A 23,520-nucleotide genomic window follows, 5' to 3' on the forward strand; every position below is an offset into this window, starting at 1 on the left:
GTTGATGTTATTGTTACATTGATGTGTCACTTGTCAACAACATGATTGCAGACAGACAGACAGACAGATAGATAGAGATAGACAGACATACAGATACATAGACTAGACAAGCAACAGAAACATCAGTAGTAGTAGCATTACTTCTCCACTCTCCCTCTCAATAACAAGTTTATTATGTTATATTAATAATGATCAATATAAATACTATTACTACTGTCAATAATATTAATAATAATATTGAAGTGGATACTTCATCGTCATCCACTCTATCACAACTACAACAACAACATTCACCACCAATGTATGAACAAGATACCAAGGAGCAGCAACTACAGCAACATCAGTTCACTTCAAGTTCAAGTAATGGTCATGGCATCAACAATCAACTTCAAGTTGTATATGTCGATGACAGGAGTTATGAAGATGGTATCTCACCACTGAACAACAATACAGAACTATCAAGCATAAGTTCGGAAAGTGAAGATGCTGGTGGCACTGATGTGTTTGGTCCATTCGAGGCCCATCCACATCAACATCCTCAACATCAACACCAACAACAATATCAAGAACAAGAGCAAGAGCAGGAACAGGAACCAGAACATCAAGATGACACTCCAGTAATACCATTCACCGCGTTTATCGAGTCAAAGCATGAAAGACAAATGGACTTCTTAAATGAAGATCCTGTTACTGCTGCAGTTCAGACTGTGGAGCAGGAGCAGGAGAAGGAGGATGAGGAGAAGGGGATGGAAACATTGTCGATAAATGTGGTGGAGGATGCGGATGAGGACATCCCTGGCATGCATGACGCCCCTTCCGGTGTAATTAACGAGATATCCTCACCTGCTCCACAACCTACCCACCTCCCTCTACCATTCATTGCCACACCAACAATAGCAATACTTCCAGATGACTTGGTCGATGAGCCTTTGACTCTATCAGTGGCCACACCATCTCCAGTGTCAATAGCATCACCCTCACTACACATCCATCATGTCAGATCATTCTCCACGCCAACAGTCACCTCGCCACAGTCCACCTCTTCCACCAGCTCACAATCACCGACCACACCAACATCTGCCGCCGCTGCCGCTGCCGGTGCCAAGCCCGGCTTCTTCAAGCGAATATTCCGACGCAGCGAATCAGTTTCACCAATCAAACCAATCACACCAATCAAAGAGGACGGCGCACTTGGACATGAATCTGGATCGAGCAGTAATGGCACAAGTAAAGAGAGCAGTAGAGATGGCAAGGACAATCATGCCAGCGAAGGATTCTTCAACACATTCACAAACCTGTTGTCATCGTCTCAGACAAAGTTGCCGAGTACGACGACGACAACGAGGTCAGCGCCACCAACACCACTCTTGGAACAGACTATGGACGAGTTGGATAAGCGGTCATCAGTGATGGAGCCATTCTCATTGCAACAGACTGAACTATTCCCCACGGCAACACAAACGATCTCACCCTTGGGCGACGAGGCCCCAAAGGACTTTGCCAAGTTCATCGAGCTAAGTGAGCCCTACTCATACGAGTCATTCCTCGAGAAGTTGGATGCGGCGCCCTACTTCAAGTCATCGATAGACAGTTTCATCAGCAAGTTGAAGAACAGGAATGTGACCAACGATGACCTGCGCGAAGCACTGATGGACTTTAGCACCAATCTAATGCACTCACTCAGCAACGATGCACAGTGGAAGCATGCCTCTGACGCTGAGATCCAATTCACCTCACTACATCTACAACAATACGTCATTGAGAAGATCTACGACCATGTATTCCGCGCGACCGAAGACGAGGTGGAGAAGGATGACAAGCTGTCGTTGATGATCGAGCGGCTGCACTTTGTGCTGCCGGCGCATCTGGAGATCCCGTCGAGCAACTGCAACGAGCAGATGTGGCAGGAGGCTGGTCAGTACCTACAGAAGATCAACATCACCAAGAGCTGTCGACACAAGGTCATGTACATTGTAAAGTGTTGCAAGTCCATTCTTAGCAACCTGGCACTCACTAGTGGTGAGACACATGGTGCCGACTCCTTGCTTCCCCATCTCATCTACGTAGTACTTCGTACCAATCCCCAACATCTACAATCCAATGTCACGTAAGCACCCTAATGATTCAATCGTTACCAACTCGTCATACTCACTCACTCATACTTCCAACCTCCAACTTCCAACTTCCAACTTCCAACTTCCACTTGGCAACACCAACAGGTTCATAAGCAAGTTCTCTGATTGTTCAGATTCTGAAGCTTTATATTATATGACACAGTTGATATCTGTTATATACTTCATCGAGAATATCAAGGCAGAGTCACTAAAGATTGATAAGAAGGAGTATAATAAGCTGATGGGTGTGACGTCTTCGTCCAACAAGTCTTCCAAGAGGAATAGTCAGACCATCAGCAAGTCCACCTCCTCCACATCCATCGCTACATCAGACACATTGACATCTATATTGGAACAACATCATCAACAACAAAAGGCACCAAGTCTATCAGCCACGGCCATAGCACCAGCAATAGTCGATAAGGTGGATACACAACAATCGAGACCGACAGTATTCGATGATAGTGCATTGGCAACACTGGCAGAGATGTTCCCAGATTGTAACACGCAGTATCTAATCAACTGTATTGTATATATTGACAATAAGCATAAGGAGAAGCATCCTGGCGCATCATTGGCACCGGCTCAACTGGTCAATCGTGTCACCAACATGATTGCCGAGCATCAAGGTTACCTCCAAGTCAACCAGACACTTCCATCATCCTCTTCCTCATCATCAACAACAACAAAGAAGAGGCAAGCAAGTGGCCAGGGTGCAGAGCTTCTCAATCCAACTCCCTCATCATCAACATCATCATCCTCAAGCAGCAGCGCCAACACGAACAGTCAATACTACCAACAATTACTCGATCAAAAGGATAATGAGATAAGGAGGATGCAGGTGGTTAGCCAACTGGACAAGCAGGAGAATAAGGAGTTGAAACGTCGTGTGTTGGAACTTGAGGAGGAGAAGCAACAGCAGCAGACACGTCTGCGAAACAGCACGTCTGGCATCAACAATGTAAATATGAACTGGCTGACGTTTGGCGCGACCAACCTCGATTCACTCAAGTACCCCGACATCCCTCAGTTGCTTGAACAATACAAACTCATGTACAGTGCGCTGCAACAGCAGCAGCAACAACAACAACATCAGCCAGGCGAGTGATCAACCAATCATTGAATAAACAATGGACATCAATCCTCCCCTCTTTCTTTGTTGTGTATATATTATCGATTGCTTTATGGGACGACGACATTGATTGATTAGAGGGTGTTTCTGATCTTCAAGTCCTTTGTGATGCGGAAGTACTCCTCGACGTTCTTTCTCTTCAGATAGTTGAGCATGGACTTCCTCTGGGACTGCAGCAGCATTATCCTGCGCTTGGCCAGGTTGTCCTTCCTGTTCTTCGAGACGTGTGCCTCGAGGTATTTGATGCGCTCGGTGAAGATTGCGATTTGTACAGAGGCGGATCCAGTGTCGGCCTCGTCGTTGCCGTACTTTTGCACGCACACCTGGCGACGATAGGCGTTGATCTCGCCCTGGTCGGCGTTACGGAACGACAGGAACTCCCTGAGCTTGGGATGCAGGATGGCTGCCTCCTCTGGCGTGACGCCAAAGCGGTACACACTCCTCAAGTCCTCAGGGATCTGGCTCTGCTCTCCAAAGTTGGTCTCGCCACTCGTAACCAATTGCTCTGGCTGCATTGCAGGGTAGATCTTGGCGTACCACTCTGGGAAGTTGTACCAGACTCCAAGGTTGGTGAAGAATCCCTATGTTGTTGTTGTTGGATGGAGGTGTAAGTGGTATGGCTAGGGTATGGGTCGGAGTGGAACTATCCCACTCCCAATCAATAACATTGAATGGAATCTTACCAATGGTGTATGAGTGTAGTCGACCCATTGCTTAACTTTCTGTGGATAGAGGTTGTAATACTTGAGGAAACCCTTTGGATCCTTGGCCTGATGTTGGTACTCGACAGGCCTCGTCAGGTCCACGTCGGGATATATCTCGCGCTCATCGGGGCCATCAAAGCCCTCCAACTTGAGCAGACGCTCTTTGGCATCATCGGCCTCCTTTTGTTGCTCGTTGGCCAGGACCGTGCTGGGCTGCAATATCTGTTTCTGTGCGTCGGTGAACAACTTGTCGAGGTAGGCGGGCAGTGCGTCCGACTTGATCAGCTTGAGCATGTTGTCGTATTGCTCCTGCTGCAGTGTGGACGTGGCAAAGTGCTCGTCGGCGCTGTTGCCCTGCTCGATGTACTGTCTGTCGTGGAAGGACAGCTCGGCCTCGCGGCTGGCGGGCTGCTGGTCGGCGTCGGCAGAGAACTTAAACTTCTGGTCGAACTTCTCCTGGAAGGTCGCCGCGTCCGTCGTGTTGTACACCTGCACCAGGTTGACGAGGTCGACGATCATGCCCGTCTGGCGGATGTGCTTGACGTATGGGTGACGCTCAAAGTACATCCTGACGATCTTGTTCTGCTCAGGCGTCATCGATTCGATCGTGTTGTGCTCCTTGATGAACGCTTCGATGCTGGGCACGCCCAGCTTGAGCGAGTACTCTGTGTTGAGTGTGTCGAGCTTGATCTTCATGTTCTCGTCCGAGTCGATGTTGAACGTTGACTTGATGTCGCTGATCAACAGGTTGACGTACTTCTTGCCCTCGTCGTATCGCAGCAGCTGCTCCAGCATCTTCATCGTGTCGTGCTGATCGCTCACATTGATGTTCTCCACGCCAAACTTCTCGAGCATCTGAGGGTCGAGGCTGATTCCCTTCTCCGTGATTGGAACATTGAGTTCCTTTGAAATCAAGTCAAAGTCAATTGGTGCATCATCCTTTGGGAAGAATGGCATCTTTGGTGGTGCCATTGTTGTCTTCTTATCATCAGATGTAGTCGTCATGTATCTAATATTGTTCTTGTTGTTGTTGTTGATCATATTGCTGTTTGGTGTTATGAATGACACTGGTCCTGTTTGTTTGATTGATTGATTGATTGATTGATTGATTGTTAGTCGGAGTCCTAGTCGCTGTCTGTGTAGCCTCAGTCGCACTCGTTGTGGATTGGACATACCATGGTTCCACGCAGCAGCAGACAAGAATGATCGGGTAGACACAGAGGCCTGTGCCGATCTTCTTAATATATTCAACATTGTCTGTTGTCTGTTGTACTTGTTTAGAGTGCTGTGTATGATCGATCAAACAAATACAATGCTTTATGTTTGTGGTCGTCTTGTCTCTCTCACACTACTGTGCTTTTGTTTTTTATCGTTTTGCATGCATTGATCAGATGTAACGAGACTTTAGAACTTCGTTATTGATCAATGGTTGTCAAAAAAGTCAACACACAATCAGAAGGACCTTGAAAAAAATTAATCAAATTGATAATTTGATCATCAGGCACTCACACAGCCCCAAGGTAATTGAACATCTCTGAGTTGCACCCCTCTGAGATCACGCATGTTCATCAACTCATAATAAAGCTTGACTGCGCGCAGACAGACAGATACAGATATATATATTATACATAAACACAATGTGTATGTTTAGTTCTTGGAGTCATTCATTGTGGACATGACTTGGCATGACTTGACATGATGATCATATGACCTTCGCGACTGATGACTCACTCACTCATACAACCTCATCAACTCTATCAATCAATCATAACAGATAACAAACAAAGTAAATATAGACATTCATTGTCATTGCTGGCTATTGTGGCTTTGACAGTGTTGAGCTCAGTCGCATTGATGACTGAGGCTGCAAAGGCACCATTGTCAAAGCTTGACATCCACTTTTAATGCACAGGATAAGACTGTGTTGAAGACATTTGTAGAGTCACAGCGTCAAGGCAATGGCTTATTCAATGGCGAACTCAAGGACACGTTCCACGCCGTCGGCGCCTTGGCCCGTCTCGGCATCACCATCAACCACGACTCTACTCTCTGCAACGATGTGCGCACATTGATCGCCCAACGCAGCTCCGACATTGAGAGCATCTTTTACGGTGTCTCCATCCTGGCTGACCTCAAGTGTCTGGCCGCCAACCCCGTGCCATTCACCCAGCTGAGCCCCGCCATCACCAAGGCTCTCGACAGCGGCTCGCTGCAGCAGCTGGCCGACGCCGTCAACGTCATCTTCTCGTACATTGATGCCAAGGTCAAGGTGGACTACGACATCAAGCAGCTGGAGCCAGTGGCCGACCGTTTGGTCTCGCTCATGGACCTGGACGGTGAGTTCAAGTCAGAGGCCGCCGACGAGCAGGCATCCATCACCAACAACGGTGTTGCATACTTCACTCTGTCGCGTCTCTCTTACCGTCTCAACTCGCCAGCCGTCACCAAGCTCGTCGAGAAGGTCGTCGCCAAGTTGCCCAGCATCGTCGATCAGGGTGACGAGTCCCCCTCCGACTTCCACTGGGTCAACCTTGCCACCACCTCGAGCATTCTTCGTGGCATTGTCTCGTTGACATCACAGAGCGAAAAGGTCATGGCAATGATGCAGCCATCGCACATCCAGAGAATCGGAAACTACTTCTTGAAATTCAAGCAGCCATCCTCGTTGGCTGACGCATTCAACCTGGTCATTGGTCTCAAGGCCTGTCAAAAGAACATCATCGGACAGCCACTCTCAGTGCAGCTCGAGAACAACATCTTCTCCTCGGCCAAGACCACACCCGTTGCACTGACTGTGCGCGACATCTTTGACCAGGACGTCACCTCCGATGTCACCATCAACAAGCTGGTCCTCTCGACCGCTCGCTCCAACTCCCTTCTCTCGGGTAAGGCTCTCGGAGCCCCCAAGAATGGCGTGTACTCCACCGACTTGACCGACCTTAAGCTCGGCTCCTACGTCCTTGACCTCAAGGTCGTCCCAACTGGTGAGAACTTCAACACTTTCACCGTGTCGCGCACCTTCACCATCACCGGCGCCGTCAGCGTCACCGACTTCAAGCTCGTCGTCGCCGAGACCAAGGACGCCCTGGCCAAGTCCAAGACTGTTTACAACGTGGACTACATGAAGCAGTTGCCCGAGCTCGTTGTCATTCCCGCCAAGTCGGTCGGCCAGATCTCCTTCCGCGTCGTCAGTTCGACAGGAGTTGCATTCAACGCCCAGCAGGTCGGAATTAGATTCTCCTCGCCAATCGCTGAGACCGTCGTCCAGGCCATCTTCAACGCCGAGACCTACACCTACCTCATCAGCAAGGATATGGGCAAGCTGGTTGGATTCAACTCGGGCGACTACCAAGTCACCTTGATCGTTGGCGACCACTCCATCACCCCACTCACCTGGAACGTTGGTAAGGTCCAGCTTGCCTTTGCCGGCAAGCCAGTGCCCACCACTCGTTTCCCAGAGCACAAGCCAATCAGCCATGTGTTCCGCCAGCCCGAGGCACGTCCAAAGGAGATCGTGTCCCAGGTCTTCACCCTCATCGTCTTGGCCCCAGCCCTCATCTTCTTGCTCGGTCTCCCAATCGTTGGCGTCAACGTCAGCCTCCCCACTGGCATGGGCTTCATCTACACCACTGCCTTTGTCGGATGCATTGCCGCCGTCGCTCTGTTGATCATCACCTACTGGCTCTCGATGACCATGGTCGTCACTCTCCAATACCTCGGTGTACTTTTAATCCCAACCGTCTTCTTTGGACAGAAGACCTTGTCATACTATGCCCAAGAGAGACTGACAAAGATCAAGAGAGACTAAATACTCCCAAGCCCATCCCCTTTGCGTCCCTCCAACATACTACCAAACAACCATCCAACATCACAATAGACAACTCCTTAATAAACTACCCCATTATGACTATAAATATATATATCCATGGATTCATTCCAATCCAATCAATATATTGATGCAGCTGCAACTTCGTCATCATCATACTCTGATGGTCGCATTGGATCGACAACCTTGAACTCATCTGGAACTGTTACCGACTCTAATGGTGGCCACATGGTTTCGACAAGTTCGTGGACCGCTGGCTCCAGCCATGCAAGGTACTCCTTGAGCAGGAATTGAGGATCGTCGAACCACTTCTGTACCAGCTTGGCTTTGGTGTTGATGTCATTGTTTGTTAGCTTGTCAACAAGGTTATGTACCTTGCTCTGAGTGTTAGGCAATACAATCATGTTGGGTCTCGTGTTGAGAAGTGGCTAATGGAAGTTGAGATGTTAGGGTATGATTGTAGATTATTCGACTCATTAACGAACTTACAACTAAGTACAATAATGGAGAGAAGACTGCACCGTCTAACAGGGCTTTGGCAAAATATCGACAGGCCTCCTTGGAGCTTGGATGATCGATTGACATCATGGGTAACTCCCAACAATGTGGACCAAATGATGGCTTGACATAACAGATGACCTTGTCCTTCTTGGAGGAGTACTTGGGCATTGGCATCTCCAGAGGCTTGAACTCGGCACACAATGGCTTGCCAAGTGCGGCCAACCATGCTGGGTTGACCTCGGTCAGCAGCTTCATGTATGGCTTGGACGTCTCGATAATGTCACAGAATGTAACAAACTCTGGAGTGGTCTTGCCCAGCTTGGATGAGGGATGAATGTAGATTGATACATTGTTTGTACATGCTTGATACTCTGCTTGGGTGTGTGCTGTGCCATGCTCGTATATCCTCGCCACCTGATCAATTAGACCTGCTGTGATTACCTGCTTGATGTACAGCTCCTGGGTGGCATTGGGTGGTGCCATGGGCTTGTCAATCGACGCTGGCTGTGTGGCGTTATCAGTTTGGAATGCCTCGTCTTCAAAGATTCCATTGACAATCTCTGTGAGCTGGCAACGCAGCTTGTATATCTCGCCCATGGACTTGGGATTGAGGAATTGATTGGAGCAGAACGTGTCTACAGACTTTGGATTCTTCTTCATCTGGAAGTCATATGCACCAACCGCCTTGAGTATGGTCAGGATATCGCTGTCCTTGTTTGTCCATTTTCGCTGACTGTTCATTATCCTCTGATTCTTCTTCCTTCTCTCCTCCTTGTCCTTCTCCTCCTGCTCCTTGGCACTGACATCACCCTCGATCAATGGTGGCTGACCCTGACCATCCTCACCCTCATCCTCGAGGTCACCCTCGACGACGAATGGGTTCTTCACAGTGAGGATACCGACGATGGCGATGATGTATGGCAGACATCCATGCTGGCGACCAAGTAGCAACATCTTGGAGAATCTTGGGCTGACTGGGAACATTGACATGAGCTTGCCCAGCTCGGAGACTGCATAGTTGGGCTTCTCCAAAGCGCCAAGGTATGATAGCATCCTCAGTCCATTCTTGAGTGATGTCTCCTCGGGTGGAGTGGGGAATGGGAACTTGGGGATGTTGTGAATGCCCATGCTCTTCATCTGGAGTATCATGCCCTCGATAGGGATCATCATGATCTCAGGCTTGGAGAACTGCTCAAAGTGATCGTTGTAGACGGCTGATGAGTAGATGCGATAGCAATGGCCTGGTCCAGTACGACCGGCACGACCAGCACGTTGGTCGGCACTGGCCTTTGAAGTCCAGTTGACGTCGAAGCTTGAGATACCATTGTCCTTGTTGTAGTGTCTGCCCTTCACACGACCAGTGTCCACGACGTACTTGATGTTTGGAATGGTGAGTGAAGTCTCTGCCAGGTTGGTAGCCACGACCACCAGACGCGAGCCCAATGGTGGAGTTTGGAACACTCTCATCTGTTTGGCCGTTGGTAAGTTTGAGAATAGAGGGAGGACGTATAATGGGCCAATGACCTTCTTCTCTTCCTTCTCTCCATCTTCGGTCTCATCGGCCTCGTCTTCCTCTGCCTTGGCCTCGTTGTCCTCATTGTCTGACTCTACCTCCACGTCTGAATCATTGACAACCTCGAGCTCCTCGTCATCGTTGGCGGGCTCGTCGTCCTCTTCGTCATCAAATTCCTGATCGTCATCAATCTGATTCTCTGCCGAGTCTGCATCACCATAGAGATGGAATGCGCTGCTTGTATCCTGTTGCTGCTCAGTGCCCTCCTCGTCCTTGAACTCCTGCTCCAGCTTCTCTTTGGCATCGTGGAAACTCTTGTTCACGCTGTGCATGGGATGTGCGCGCCTCAGCTTGGCGCAGAGATGCTCGACCTCTTGGCGTCCAGTGACAAACACCAAAACTCCACCAGATGGCAATATCCTGTGAATCTTGAGCACCTTCTTGTAGGCCTCATCGACATAGTTCTGCAGGACTGTCTTCTTGTTGAAGTGAATGGTGACGGGGAATTGACGCGTGGGGATGTTGATGACGGGCGGGATCTTGTTGAACAGGTTGGCGTTGTTTGTAAAGTCCTCGACACGCAGCGTGGCACTCATGATCACCAACTTGAGCGGCGTGATCTTCTCGCCCTCCTTCTTCTTGTTCCAACGCTGCCACATCTTCTTGCGCATTGGCACAATCCTGGATAGCAGGCCAATCAAGATGTCTGTGTTGAGATTGCGCTCGTGCGCCTCATCGATGATGATGCAGGAGTACTGCAGCAGCAAGAAGTCGGTCTGGACCTCACGCAGCAGGATACCATCTGTCATGAACTTGACCTTGTTCACCTTGATGTCCAACTGCTTGTCGTAACGGATCTGATAGCCGACCTCCTTTCCAAAGTCGACGTTGAGCTCGTGTGCCACACGCTTGGCTGTGCTGACGGCGGCCACTCTTCTGGGCTGAGTGACACCGATGAGACCGGGGAAGTCGCTGTCTGGATGTGCGAATCCCGTCTCATACAAGAACTGAGGTACCTGTGTGGTCTTTCCTGATCCAGTCTCACCACAAATGATCACTACATCATTCTCCTTGATCTTCTCCACAATGTTATGTTCCTCCATCATGATTGGCAATTGTTCTCTCGACTCTACCACCTCTGGCAGACGTTCAACAGGAACATGGAACACCTGGAATTGATTGATAATTGAGTGATAGTGTGAGTGATTGACGAGTGAGTGATTGAAATATTGACGAGTGATTGGTTGAGTGATTGGTTCCACACATACATTGTACTTGATCTTCTCTTGAGTATCTTCGTCAATGTTGAATAGCTGCTCCTCCAATATCTCTGCTCCAGTTGGATCTGCGTATATGATCTCACGCTCTTGCTCCTCTTGCTTGCCAAACTCATCGATTGTAATGTTATATCTATCTTTCTCCTCCATGTTGGTTGTTGATGGAGTATCCGCCATCTCTTTATCTGATGTCTTTGCTGTCGTAGTAGTTGTCGTCGTAGTCGTAGTCTTAGCTGTAGTCGATGTTGTGTCCATTTGGTCCACATTGTGTGAAGATGTTGTTGCCTTTGTAAGAGGAGTAGATACCTCCTTCTTTGTCCTCTTAACATTGGTCTTTGTTGTTGCCTCATTGCTTGTATCCTTTCGCTTCTTGTTATCAGTCTCCAACTCTGCTGGCGAGGTGACCTTCTCCTTGTCCTCCTTCTCCTCCACTTTGTTCGCGGACTCTTTCGCATCTTCGCCCTTGCTGTCATTGTTTCCAATATTGCCTTTCAGATTGACAGTTGTCTCGTCTTCGCTGCCATCCATCTCTTGGTCATCGTCGACATCGACGCGATGCATTCTCTTTGACTTGAGGTTGTTGCTCACCAGACTCTCATCTTGGTACTCCTCAAAGTCATTGTCAATCTGCTCCTGTGACCAGAAGAAGTACTTCTTCTTCGACTTCTCCTCTCTCTTTTGTTCGGGCTGCTTCTTTGGCCTCAGACTCTTTGTCTTCTTTGGTAGATCGTCCTTCACAATCCTGTCATCCTCCTCTGGCACATCTGTCTTTGTATCGACCACAGCAGCAGGTGGCTTCCTTGTGGAAAAGAATGATGGCATTGCCACAGGAGTCTTTGCTTTTTGTATCTCTTGTTGATCATCCTCATCAAGTTCATCCATATCGTGTTCCTCTGCTACTACAGTGGCATCCTTAACCTTCCTATGAAACCTATCCTCTGGCAAGTTTGATACATTGAGCTTCTCCTCAATCTCCACACGTTCCTTTGCCTGCTTGTTTGTCTCTTTCTTTCCAAGTGTTGCCGTTGACTTTAGTAGCTGTCGCTTGTCATCAGACATTGAGTTTGTCCTGGGATGGGTGGAGTTGGGAAAAGGAGGCAGAGTCCAAGTGTCAATGTTGTACCAATATCTAATGGGATGTACTCGTGAGTACATACAGCAACTGATTGATCAGGTCCTTTCTCTCGGCATGTTTATCAATCTTCTTTTTGATCGATTGTTTTAGTCTTTGTTCTCGAGAAGGTTTATTAGCCTTCTCTTTCTGTTGTGCCCTCCTCAAAGGCAATGGAGCAGACATATCTCTCTATTATTATATGTATGTAAATATATCCAAATCTCAAATGCCCCTTTCAAAGTTAATTGGTTGTAGTCAGCTCAACTAACTTTCGTTCGTTTTTCATGAACCAAAGAAGTGTATTTTTGAAATATTTGTTTAATTTATTATCTCTTTGTATCATATCTTGGATATCTATAACTACCATCTATAGAGATAATAGTATATTGTTATTCAACATATTAATGGAGCTCCATGGTGAACGAGTAATTGATTGTTAAATGTTAAACCACAACAAACAAAAAATCAATCAATCAAACGTTTACCCTACACTAACTTAGAGAAGTGATCACTTCACTCGTCATTGTTATTAACGATAGGACATTAGAACGAAATCAATCAAATTGACGCGGAGTGGTAAGATGGGTGAGTGTTCTTCCCTAAAGTGATCAATACACACGAAAATAGAAAGGTGAAGTTGAACACACTTGAAGAATGAGTGGGCAAGGAAAAAGCATAAGAGTCCGTTCAAACATCTCAACAGATCCATTGCAATCAAGTTCTACAACTCTCTGCATTCATTAACATTGTATAACAACAACATATAATCTATATAAACATAAATGAGGATAACAGACTTATCTATATCTTCCATGGGAATTGGGAAGTTATTCAAAGAGGATAATGTAAGTACTTGAGCTCATATATCAATCCATCACCCAACAAACTATGCCTGGACGCTCAGTAGCCCTGCTCCGCCCTCCATCATCATTGATAGCTAATGCCTGAGATCTCGTACAAATGATCATTATCATCATCTTCATTGAAATAGAATGCACCAATCAACTCAATGGACTTCTATAAAGACGGTTCACTACTGGTGACTGCATCAGACGACGAATCCATTCATTTGTATAATATAAACTCTGGAGAGTAGGTAGAAGAGCAAGCACTAATGATAGGATGGACGCACTAAGGTAGCAGTTCAATGTTAACTCACCTACTTCCTTGCTTGAATGTACATGTACAGCACCCAAAAAGTCATATATAGTAAGAAGTACGGTGTAGACCTCATAAGATTCACTCATCATAACAATGCAATACTATGTGCATCGAAGAACTCATGGGATGGTATGGGCAAGTCAATCAATCACTCGAGCAATCAAATCATTCAATCAATCAAACAATCAATCTGACCTCTTTGTTCCTGTCTCCAACCAATATAGAATCACTCAGATACCTCTCTTTACATGATAACAAGTATCTTCGATACTTTAAAGGACATAGAAACAAGTAAGACATCTCATCCACCAAGGCCAGCCTCAGGGCTACAAGAAAAGAGTGTTGTACTAACATCAACGTCAACTAAAACAGAGTTGTATCATTGGCAATGTCACCAAAGGAAGATACATTCATATCGGGATCATTGGACGAAACTGTCCGCCTGTGGGACCTGAGGACAAGCACTTGTCAGGGCATCATGCGACGCAACGCCCGTCCAATAGTGTCGTACGACCCAGAGGGATTGATCCTCGCCACAGCCATATCTGTAAACACCATCAAGCTGTTTGACGCCCGCAACTATGATCGCGGCCCCTTTACAACATTCACAATCAAGCATACCAATCCAGTCGAGTGGACATCAATGAAGTTTAGCAACGATGGCAAATTCATACTGCTGACCACAACAGAGGCCACCATCTTCCTCATCGACGCCTTCAATGGCCAGGTCATCCAGACATACACATCGTTTGTCAACGATGGCAACTCGGTGCTGGAGGCCTCATTCACGCCCGACACTCAGTATGTGCTAGGTGGCAGCGAAGACGGCACCGTCCACGTCTGGAGGACGCTCACAGGCGAGGAGGTGGCCGTCTGGGGTGGACACAACTCTAAAGTCGGTTGTGTCCAGTGGAATCCCAAGATGATGATGGCCGCCTCGGGCTGCTCTACGCTCTCCTTCTGGATACCTACAATTCCAGACTCTTGACCGATCAAGTAGTAATAGTAGTAATCATTATCAATCAAAAAATAAAGTGCGACGTACGTAGTCTACATCATCCATCATCATCATTATGATCGTAATCCAATGAGTATGGTATGATATGTGATTTGGGAGGAGGAATGAACATCGCAGCAGTTGCAGCAGCAGCAGCTAGCCAGTGTATTTTTGTGTTCATTGGCTTGCAAGAAAGAGAGAGTAGCTCCAGATCGGTCCACCCTTAAGGGTGGATAGGTAAGTTTGCAATCACTGCAAACTGCTTGCGTTTGAAATGTGCAGTACTAGACGCCTAGAGATTGCCGTTGTACGGTTGGCCAAAGTCAGCGTTATTGTTGTTGCTGCTGGAGGCTGACTGGCTTGGGTATTGGGCTGGTTGGTGGTGGGCAATTGGGGCTGAAGCATTGACTGTCTGCTTGTAGATGTTGTCTCTAATGTCGAAAATGGACAAGAAGATCTCAGATGTGACTCTAGCGAACAATGCAACGAATAACAATCCTAAAGAATAGTTAGTTATTATAAGAGGAGGATGATGAGACGATGAGTAAACACAACATACTCAATGTTCCGAAGAGAAGTCCAAGGAAGAAACCGCCAGCGCCAAGTGCAATAGTCTCAATAATGATCACATAGAGGAAGTAGAAGAGTGCAAGTACCAACATAAAGTAGTAGTAGAATGGGATGATTCCTGATGCTTGCCATGATCTAGAATCATTGTTATATGAATATGTAAGTTAGTCTTGTTACTCAATCAAACTCCTCTCTCTCTCTATCATTCACATAACTAGCAACATACCTGAAGTAGATCAACTCGCGCAAGTTGAGGTAAGTATCTGGGAATGGTGATTCAGTGGTGTCTCTTGGACCCAATCCAACGTATTTGCCTGAGCTCATTCTATTCTATATTTGTTCTTTATATATTCTTTATATTTATATATATATTATGTATATGTTTGTTATGTAATCTAGTAGGATTGTGAATGACGCAAAAACAACTTGAATCTTGAAGGTTCTGTCAACAAGTTGTTTTTCCAACCCACCACCAACTCAAAATCTAATGGAAGTGTGGTGGAACTTCATTAACTAGGACTCGACCTTGGTCGTTTGAGAATGCCTAGCTGGTGGGCAATCATGATCTTAACATGAATCCCTGATATTACTTGATCATTATCATAGGAGAGATAACTTTTAACAAGGCCAAAATTATCAAACATGTTCTTATTGACTAACTATCATTATTTGTTTGTATTTTATTTGTTGAGAAAGTAATAATAATAATAATAAGTCTAGACTAGATCATTAATTGATTGGATGTGTGACGTCACAAATATCTTTATATCCTTGAATGATTAATTATTTGAATCGACACCCACCAAACGGACTTGGAATCTGTATCTTGTTGTAACCCACCTTTCCAAACTAATGAAGTGGTGGTACCTACCCTTGCGATGAAGTACTTGATCAACATCAATCTAAGTCCAGTTACAACTTGATTATTAATAAGTCAAACCTATAAATAAATAAACCGATCAAATACACACATTATCAAACATATGTATCCATCACAACCTCCACCTCCACGTCAGCCTACAAAGGCCTTCATACAACCTCCACCTCCAATGTCCAAACCACAACCAACTAGTACCTTCACTCCATCTCTAGCACCTAGAGTATGTCCTCCAACTCAAACAACAGTCCCTCCCGCCAGACCTACTCCACCTCCCGCTCAAATGCAACCACCAGTTCAAGCCACAGCACCTCCTGCTCCAGTCGCCTCGACAATCCCAACCCAAAAGGCCCGACCTGCGTCCAGCGCATCTATACATCCTCACCAGATAAGAATTGTACAACCAGACTATGGCATGTCTGGAGGCAACAAATGGAAGTGTAGACTGTGCAAACGAGTGGGATACGGAGTCAGTGAGAGATACCATTGCGTGGAATGTCCCGAGTTTGACATCTGTAGATTCTGCTCAACTGGCTTTGAGCTGGAGGGCGGTGAGCTGCTCAAGATCGCCGAGCAGACACAAAGACTGACGGTGCCCGAGAGCCAGCATCGCCATCCACTCATCCAGTTCAACATCACCTTCCTCTACGGCGCCAAGACCAGAGTGTTGTGCAGCATCTGTGGAGTGGACATTCGCGGCATGACCAATCACTGCTCCGAATGCACCAACTTTGATGTCTGTGTAAAGTGCTTCCAGACCAAGCGTGCCGCACCCGCCCCGGCACCTGCACAAGCTATGGTCCAACAAAACTATGCACCTGTCAATCAGATTGATTATGCCTCGCTTCCTGCACTGGTCTACATTGGCGTACCCAACTACCTTCGCAATATTATCCAAGTACCATTCAAGAAGGGTGTACCAATGAGCATGCGTAAATGCAACTGGTGTGATCAAATGATCTTCAGCTCCTACTACGAGTACGTAGGCAAGGAGAACATCTCAATGTTCCAACGAACCATCTGTTTTGACTGCTTTATCCAAGTATATTGTTATTAATAAATGATAGATTGATCACCATCAAGAATAGTGATTGAATGAATCATTCATTAAGATTAAACCAACAATGCATATGACAACGTATCACTAAATGGAGATAGATAAATATAACAACTAATTGTTGAATCATCATTGATGACTCATTACACCTGTGTTGTTGGGCCTGGCGGGGGTGGCCTTCTGTTGTTCAAACCCTGTCCTCTCGAATTCTTGTGACCTGACCCAGCCACCCCACACGGGAACCCTCAGCCAACCCTTCAAAACAGTTCTCTCTCTCTTAGTTTCAAAATAAATAAATAATGGAAATTTGACTCACATCAGGTGAGATACACCTTCTCGAAATTGTGAGTAGAATAAGTAATGTCTACCAGACATGTACATTCATTCATTAATAATAATCCCCATACATATATAATATATTAACTTTATTTACATATACATAATAATACGATATTTATTTACATTTATATATTTAATCATTTGAATTGAAGAAGAAGAAGATAGATGTAAGTATCATTAAATCTAATCTATGTCTTTGATATTGTTCATGGTGATGATGATGATGGACCAAGTCAAGTCGACCACACGACTTACAATTATCATTGTACGAGTTACCCGCTATTACTTGTTGATGTCAGAGTTACTCATTACTCGCGCATACACAAACACATTGACCTCTCTTCTCAACAGAACAAGAAGAAGAGATAACACACACTCTCTCCCTATCACTCACATTCACATTCACACTCACACTCACTACTCACTTCACTCGCACTCATTCAATTCACCACGAACACACCAACACTTGAACATCCCACTATCATCTTATTATTTCTTTCCTTCCTTCATCCATCTATCCATCCAACCTTGTGTCCCGCGCACATGTGGTCATCATCATACCATACTTACTCCAACAACAGCAACAGCAGCAACAACAATAACAAACTTAACCTTGACCAGCAGTGCTGCTCATACATGCGACCTGGGTTCACAAGATTGTCAAGAATTGTTGTTTGTTTGTTTGTTTGTTTGTTGTGGTTATGTTCTTGTATATGCGCGCGAGAGCATTGTTATGGTTACCTTATCTTCTTGCTTCCACCTTATCCCTCAATCCATCTCTCACTCACTCACTAACTCAATTGACAATTACCTTATGATATTAACCATTCAATTTCCTTTATAACACTTTCAAAGAGTAATTAGTAGTTACAGCAGATAGTATTTGATTTGTAGTTGACGCAGTCACAGAAAGAGTGTATCATTAAAGAACAAACCAAAACACAACAACAACAACAACAACAACAACAACAACAACAACAAACAGGAGATGGAATCTACATCATTCTCATCGTCCATCCAAAGGACCAGCGTGTATACCAATCCATCGTTGGAGTTCTCCCTTGGTGGCATCTCCTACTTTAATACACTCCTGGTCGACTTGATCAATAGCATTGTTATCGAAACGATCAACTATGCCAAACAACAGAACAAGCAGCAACAGAGCTATCTCTCACCAGATGCCATAACAGCGGCCATCAATGCGGTGTTCTCTTATGACTTGGCCGAGTACATCCTCGATCAGTCCCAGGGCAGGATCCAACATTCGTCGATGAAGAACTTGCCAAAGTACAACCCCGAGACCGAGCCCAAGGACGACGTGCTCAGCGATCAGGAGGAGGACGACGATGATGTCCGCGACTTTGAGATCATTCCTCGCGAGTCCACCATGTCGACACAGCACATGTCCCTGTTCTTCCCGACCGAGCTAGTGTACTCGGTGGTCCAGGATATGATTAAGCGAAAGAAGGTCATCTACAGTGGCACAGACTTTTACGAGCGCATCGAAATGCAGAGCCGTGAGTCGTTCATCTACACCTACCTGTCGTACTGCCTGGAGGTGGTCTCCACGAGGATCTTGAAGCGTCTCGACCAGCAGGGCAGGGACCAGATCACCGAGGATCACATCAGAAAGACCATCGCCTCTGATGCCCCTCTCAAGGACATTCGTCAAAAGGCTGTGCACATCACCAATGTCACCAACCATATGCTGCAGGGTCATTCGATCGATTCGATACCATCGTCATCATCGATGTCATCCTCATTCTCAATATCTGAGATACAGACATCAGCAGTATCATCAACTATAAAGAGTCAGAGTTCACCAGTGTTGGCACCAATGACAACAACATCAACAACAACAGACATAGCAACTGTATTGGAGAAGGAGCAGCCAACAATTGTTCCACCCCAAGTCGAGGAAGTAAAGGTACAGACTGCCGGGAGTGATGAACCACTTCTAGAGGAGTCAGCACAGGTGACCTCCTCCTCCTCCGACAACTCAAGTGATAATTATAGTAATAGTAGCAACAACAACAACAACAATGTAGATAGTGTATATACCCAACCAAATATAATCCAAGCAACAACAACAACCACAACAACAGAGCAAACGATAACACCAATCACTCCAATACCAACACCAACCAAACAAACTAAAACAACGACTCGACCAAACAACAACAACAACAAAAGTTTATTGAAAGAAAGACTGGTACACCCCTTAAAGGACCTACCTGCAACGTCAACGCCAGCGGCTGAGGTCATAGCTCCAGAGTTCCGACTTTGCACAAAGATACCATCATTGATCTTTTTGGACAAGCCATTGGACTTGATCAAAGTTCTCCGAGAGGATAGAATATTCTTGGAGGCAAGGTATGTTTGATGCTGCAGCACCACCAATCAATGACTAGTAACTAACATCTCTCTCTCTCTCTCTCTCTCTATCTATCAAATCCATTAGCAATGGAGCATTCCTAGTTATGTTAATTCTACTCGGACTTGCCATTCAGTCGATAAACATGCCAGTCAAATGCTGACGACTCAGCGATGAGACCCAATTCATTCGCCTATTCATTCATTCATCCAACCATCCAACCAATTAATCAATCAATCTTGTTTATAAATATGTACAATCAGCCAATCAGTCAATCAACCAATCAATGTCCCCAACCTTATGAATATAGTACTCAAGGTGGACGAGTGCGGAGACACCAACCTCTCCACAACCTCCACATACACTACTGGCGGACCATCCTGCCAACACGCCCTCTCCTTCCTTCCCTTCCTCAATAGAATTAAATGCTTCAATTCCTCGTCCTACGTCTCTCCATCTTCCTCGCTTCATCAATGACATGAACAATGAATGAATGAATGAATGAATGAACGAATGAATGAACGAATGAATGTATTACATCTTTGCTCTCTCTTTCCTGATCTTCTCCATCTCTTTCCTGACATCGTCCTTGTTGTCCTTGAAGAACTTTTGAATCTCTACGGCCTTCTTTGGGATTGGTTTACCCTGCTTCTTGAACCTGGACATGACCTCAAAGATCTGTCTGGCATTGTTGAACGTGTCGAACATGGCTGTGAACTGCTGTGGCGTTGTTCCAGCATCTTGATTGATCCTCTGCTTGATCTTAAAGGCGTACTTTTGGAAGATCTTGGGATTGGCCCTCTCCTCATCAGTCATTGCATCAAGTATCTTGATGTATGATTGGAACTCCTTCACTTGATCTGTGATCTGTCCAGCCTTCACAGCAGGCTCCACTGACTTTGCTATGTATATTCTAAAGTCGTTCAAGTCGTATTTACCAGCCTATTAAATGATCGATTGATTGATTGATCGAATGATGTTAGATCGTGCCCTTGATCCTCGCTATCCATCCACAATGATCGAGAGAGAACACATACATCCAACATCTTGTTGAACTCTAGATCGTCATTTGCTTGCTTCTCTTGATCGACACTGTCAGCAGCTGTTTTGGGTGCATCTTCTTGTGCTTTTGGTGCTTCCCTTGTTGTTGGCTTAACGTCTTCTTTCTTCTGCTTGGTCGCGTAGGTGTTAGTGAACTGACAATCAACCAAAGATGATGAGATAGTGAATGAGTTGAGATAGTAGTACATACCTCTGGACCTGTGATTACGTTCTTTATCTTTGAGAACACATCAAACAGTGAGCTGGAGGGCATCGTCGATTTGAAGTAATGTCTCTTGGCATTGGCAATGCTGTTGTGATGTTGCAAAGCATCACTGCCATTGACCAACCATGAGGAGTAAGCTGGCACTGATCTTCTCGCAAGTTGATTCAACAACACAGATGAACAAGATGAACTTGCTTGATGTCTCAACATTGTATGTATCTTTGAATGAGTGAGTATTTATATGAATAAGAATGTAAGAATATATTATATTTGATCATGAAGTGGAGACGACTAACCCAAAGTGGATGATGTAGTTGGGAAGAGTCTTCATTCCGAAAAGTGTGTCATATGACTAGATTAATCTTGTCTGACTGATTGATCATATGTTGTTGGTATATCTTATTTGATGGATACCTTCTATCTCTATAATGACCAAACGACAACTATTGGCAAAGTCAATCATTCAAATAATAACTGAACTTCATAATCATCCGTTGAACTATTTAAAATTTGGTATCTCACAATGTTGGGTGAATGGATACTATTCACAATCAACACTAGCACTGAAATGACCACCAACTTTTTCATGTTTGAGTGTGGGTGGGATTGAGCAAACGCAGCAAGTTGAATGAATGAGAGAGGGAGGGAGAAGAGAGACCTGTCCTTTGACAACATTCCCAACAACTACGAATACGACTACTACACTAACTAACTACTACAATTACGACTACTACGACTACTAAAAGGTATGTGTCGTATAGTAATCAGTAACAGCAAAAGCAACAGATATATTTAGAAACATCAACAATCATACAGTACAGCTCAGCAGCAGAAGCAAACAAACAATCAATTCAATCAATCAATCAATAATTTAACATATAACAAGTAATATATAAAGAATAAGGAAGAAGAAGAAGACATGTCGACAGTGGAACTACCAAAGTTTGCCACGCCACAGGAGGAGATAGCATATTGGCGAAAGGCTATAGAGGATAAACAACAAGAGTTGGATGATCTAGAGGTCAGCTTCACTGAGTATCAAGAGTTCTCCAAGCAGCTCGAGGAGGAAATGGAAGGTGAGCTCAAAGCCTGCGAGAAGAAATATGCCGAAGTACAATCACAACATGCGTGTGTATCATCTCATTCAATCACCTCAATCGATCAATATGATGATGATGATGATTGTTAACATGTCCAACACAGACGACTGAAGAATGATCATGAGAATACACAGGACAAGCTGAACAAGATGTCGAAAGAGTCTACTAGTCTGATAAACAGTCTACAGGATGAGGTGTCAAAGTTGCAACAGGATAGACAGACATTGGTATCTGATAAACGACGATTGGAACAAGAGAATGATTCACTGGAGCGTAGGGAGCGTGTGGCCACTGCATCCGTACACGACCTAACCTACAAACTAGACAGAGTGATGGAGGAGAATGTCTGGATGCAGATGGAGCTGGAAGAGTCAAAACAAGCAGCCGATGAAACAATACAGAGACTTAGAGAGGATATAAGAGGTATGGCATTCATTCATTCAAAGGGAAGATCATCATCATTCGCATTCACATGCTAACTCAATCAATCAATCAATCGTGCGAATGATACACCAGACCTGAGACAAGAACTCACAGTCCGCGAGAGAAAGAATATCATTAAGCCAATGTCAACAGAGAAATCAAAGCGAGAGAATCCAATGTCGTTCCACATACCTCGGCCCAACAAGTCTCAGAGGCAAAAGGCCGAGGATACACCTTCAACAGGCGCATCAAGTTCACTCTCTGTGGTATCAGAGCTCATCAATCTTGTCACTGTATGGTCCCTTATGATTGAATGATTGATTGACATGAACGAATGACTGACACGACTCACTCACTTGTTGAATCTTTAGGACTTGGAGAATAGGATCATCAACTTTAGAACAAAGCCAACTACATCGGAATCAAACTCACCGCAAGGATCACCGCAGGCATCGCCCTCGTTGCGTGCCTCCACTTCAATGCTCAATTTCAACGCTAACTATCCAATACCATTTCCCTCACTGTCCGAGCAACTGAGTCAGGGCAGAACACCAGGTACATCATCAACAGCAACTATCATTACTACATCACAATCGACACCAACATCACCACCCTTCAGCACACCATTAACAAACAACAAGATAACGAATGGACTGTCGCCCTCAACCCTTAACCTAATCAATGGTTTGGAGTCGACAAGTGTATCAGAACACAGAACAAAGACAGACAAGGACAGCGCCGAGCATCCTGCAAACGTCAGTGTAGTAATGGAAGACAGCAACGATAACAACAGCAGTAGTAATAGCACAGGCAATGGCAATGGTAATGGTAATGGTAATGGCAGTCATCCAATCAGTAGTTGAACATGTCGTTCTCCCACTTTGAGTGAATGAATGAATGACTCTTGAGACCATGTCGTGTCCGGATGATCCTCGAGACTATGTTAGTTGCCATTCCATGCTGGCAAATAGTTCAATCGTCCGCCTCTTCTGATCAGAGGGTCCATCAGTTCCCGAATGGACGACGTTGGAAGTGTCGATTTCTTGGAATAAAGAGTACATGTACTGTCAATTCCTCGAGTGTATTATGTACATTGACTAAAGTCATCAGATGTTGTGTTTGCAAACTGATGTCCGTGTAGTGAATCACAATTCCATTAAAGTGTTGTTCTCAT

At 45.4% G+C, this 23,520-nt stretch overlaps 10 protein-coding genes across 10 annotated transcripts; 6 read left to right on the forward strand and 4 right to left on the reverse strand.

Annotated features, from left to right (window-relative positions):
* Nucleotides 1-299: 299 nt before the first annotated feature.
* SAMD00019534_108060 (hypothetical protein) lies at nt 300-3,222 on the forward strand (the record flags this gene model as incomplete). The annotated part of the gene is made up of 2 exons (XM_012893835.1): nt 300-2,107; nt 2,220-3,222. The coding sequence occupies 2 exons, from the start codon at nt 300-302 to the stop codon at nt 3,220-3,222; spliced, it is 2,811 nt and encodes a 936-aa protein (XP_012749289.1).
* A 98-nt stretch (nt 3,223-3,320) lies between these two features.
* On the reverse strand, nt 3,321-4,991 carry SAMD00019534_108070 (hypothetical protein; the record flags this gene model as incomplete). The annotated part of the gene is made up of 2 exons (XM_012893836.1): nt 3,321-3,827; nt 3,930-4,991. 2 exons carry the CDS (start codon nt 4,989-4,991, stop codon nt 3,321-3,323), a joined length of 1,569 nt encoding a protein of 522 aa, XP_012749290.1.
* Nucleotides 4,992-5,241: 250 nt separating this feature from the next.
* SAMD00019534_108080 (hypothetical protein) lies at nt 5,242-7,758 on the forward strand (the record flags this gene model as incomplete). Its single annotated transcript, XM_012893837.1, has 2 exons — nt 5,242-5,271; nt 5,863-7,758. The coding sequence occupies 2 exons, from the start codon at nt 5,242-5,244 to the stop codon at nt 7,756-7,758; spliced, it is 1,926 nt and encodes a 641-aa protein (XP_012749291.1).
* Nucleotides 7,759-7,895: 137 nt separating this feature from the next.
* On the reverse strand, nt 7,896-12,126 carry SAMD00019534_108090 (hypothetical protein; the record flags this gene model as incomplete). Its single annotated transcript, XM_012893838.1, has 3 exons — nt 7,896-8,204; nt 8,266-10,959; nt 11,059-12,126. 3 exons carry the CDS (start codon nt 12,124-12,126, stop codon nt 7,896-7,898), a joined length of 4,071 nt encoding a protein of 1,356 aa, XP_012749292.1.
* Nucleotides 12,127-12,963: 837 nt separating this feature from the next.
* SAMD00019534_108100 (hypothetical protein) lies at nt 12,964-14,327 on the forward strand (the record flags this gene model as incomplete). The annotated part of the gene is made up of 5 exons (XM_012893839.1): nt 12,964-13,026; nt 13,173-13,273; nt 13,371-13,471; nt 13,567-13,633; nt 13,715-14,327. Coding segments are annotated over 5 exons (945 nt in total), but the record flags the coding sequence as incomplete, so codon positions are not given.
* Nucleotides 14,328-14,631: 304 nt separating this feature from the next.
* SAMD00019534_108110 (hypothetical protein) lies at nt 14,632-15,233 on the reverse strand (the record flags this gene model as incomplete). The annotated part of the gene is made up of 3 exons (XM_012893840.1): nt 14,632-14,837; nt 14,899-15,044; nt 15,136-15,233. The coding sequence occupies 3 exons, from the start codon at nt 15,231-15,233 to the stop codon at nt 14,632-14,634; spliced, it is 450 nt and encodes a 149-aa protein (XP_012749294.1).
* Nucleotides 15,234-15,892: 659 nt separating this feature from the next.
* SAMD00019534_108120 (hypothetical protein) lies at nt 15,893-16,843 on the forward strand (the record flags this gene model as incomplete). Its single annotated transcript, XM_012893841.1, has 1 exon — nt 15,893-16,843. The coding sequence occupies one exon, from the start codon at nt 15,893-15,895 to the stop codon at nt 16,841-16,843; it is 951 nt and encodes a 316-aa protein (XP_012749295.1).
* Nucleotides 16,844-18,170: 1,327 nt separating this feature from the next.
* SAMD00019534_108130 (hypothetical protein) lies at nt 18,171-19,719 on the forward strand (the record flags this gene model as incomplete). Its single annotated transcript, XM_012893842.1, has 3 exons — nt 18,171-19,235; nt 19,410-19,555; nt 19,644-19,719. 3 exons carry the CDS (start codon nt 18,171-18,173, stop codon nt 19,717-19,719), a joined length of 1,287 nt encoding a protein of 428 aa, XP_012749296.1.
* A 371-nt stretch (nt 19,720-20,090) lies between these two features.
* On the reverse strand, nt 20,091-21,033 carry SAMD00019534_108140 (hypothetical protein; the record flags this gene model as incomplete). The annotated part of the gene is made up of 3 exons (XM_012893843.1): nt 20,091-20,498; nt 20,594-20,752; nt 20,809-21,033. 3 exons carry the CDS (start codon nt 21,031-21,033, stop codon nt 20,091-20,093), a joined length of 792 nt encoding a protein of 263 aa, XP_012749297.1.
* Nucleotides 21,034-21,742: 709 nt separating this feature from the next.
* Nucleotides 21,743-23,209, forward strand: SAMD00019534_108150 (hypothetical protein; the record flags this gene model as incomplete). The annotated part of the gene is made up of 4 exons (XM_012893844.1): nt 21,743-21,951; nt 22,027-22,346; nt 22,440-22,639; nt 22,718-23,209. 4 exons carry the CDS (start codon nt 21,743-21,745, stop codon nt 23,207-23,209), a joined length of 1,221 nt encoding a protein of 406 aa, XP_012749298.1.
* Nucleotides 23,210-23,520: the final 311 nt, after the last annotated feature.

Source organism: Acytostelium subglobosum, assembly GCF_000787575.1.
Source record: "Acytostelium subglobosum LB1 DNA, scaffold: scaffold29, whole genome shotgun sequence".
In the NCBI taxonomy this organism is placed as follows: domain Eukaryota; phylum Evosea; class Eumycetozoa; order Acytosteliales; family Acytosteliaceae; genus Acytostelium; species Acytostelium subglobosum.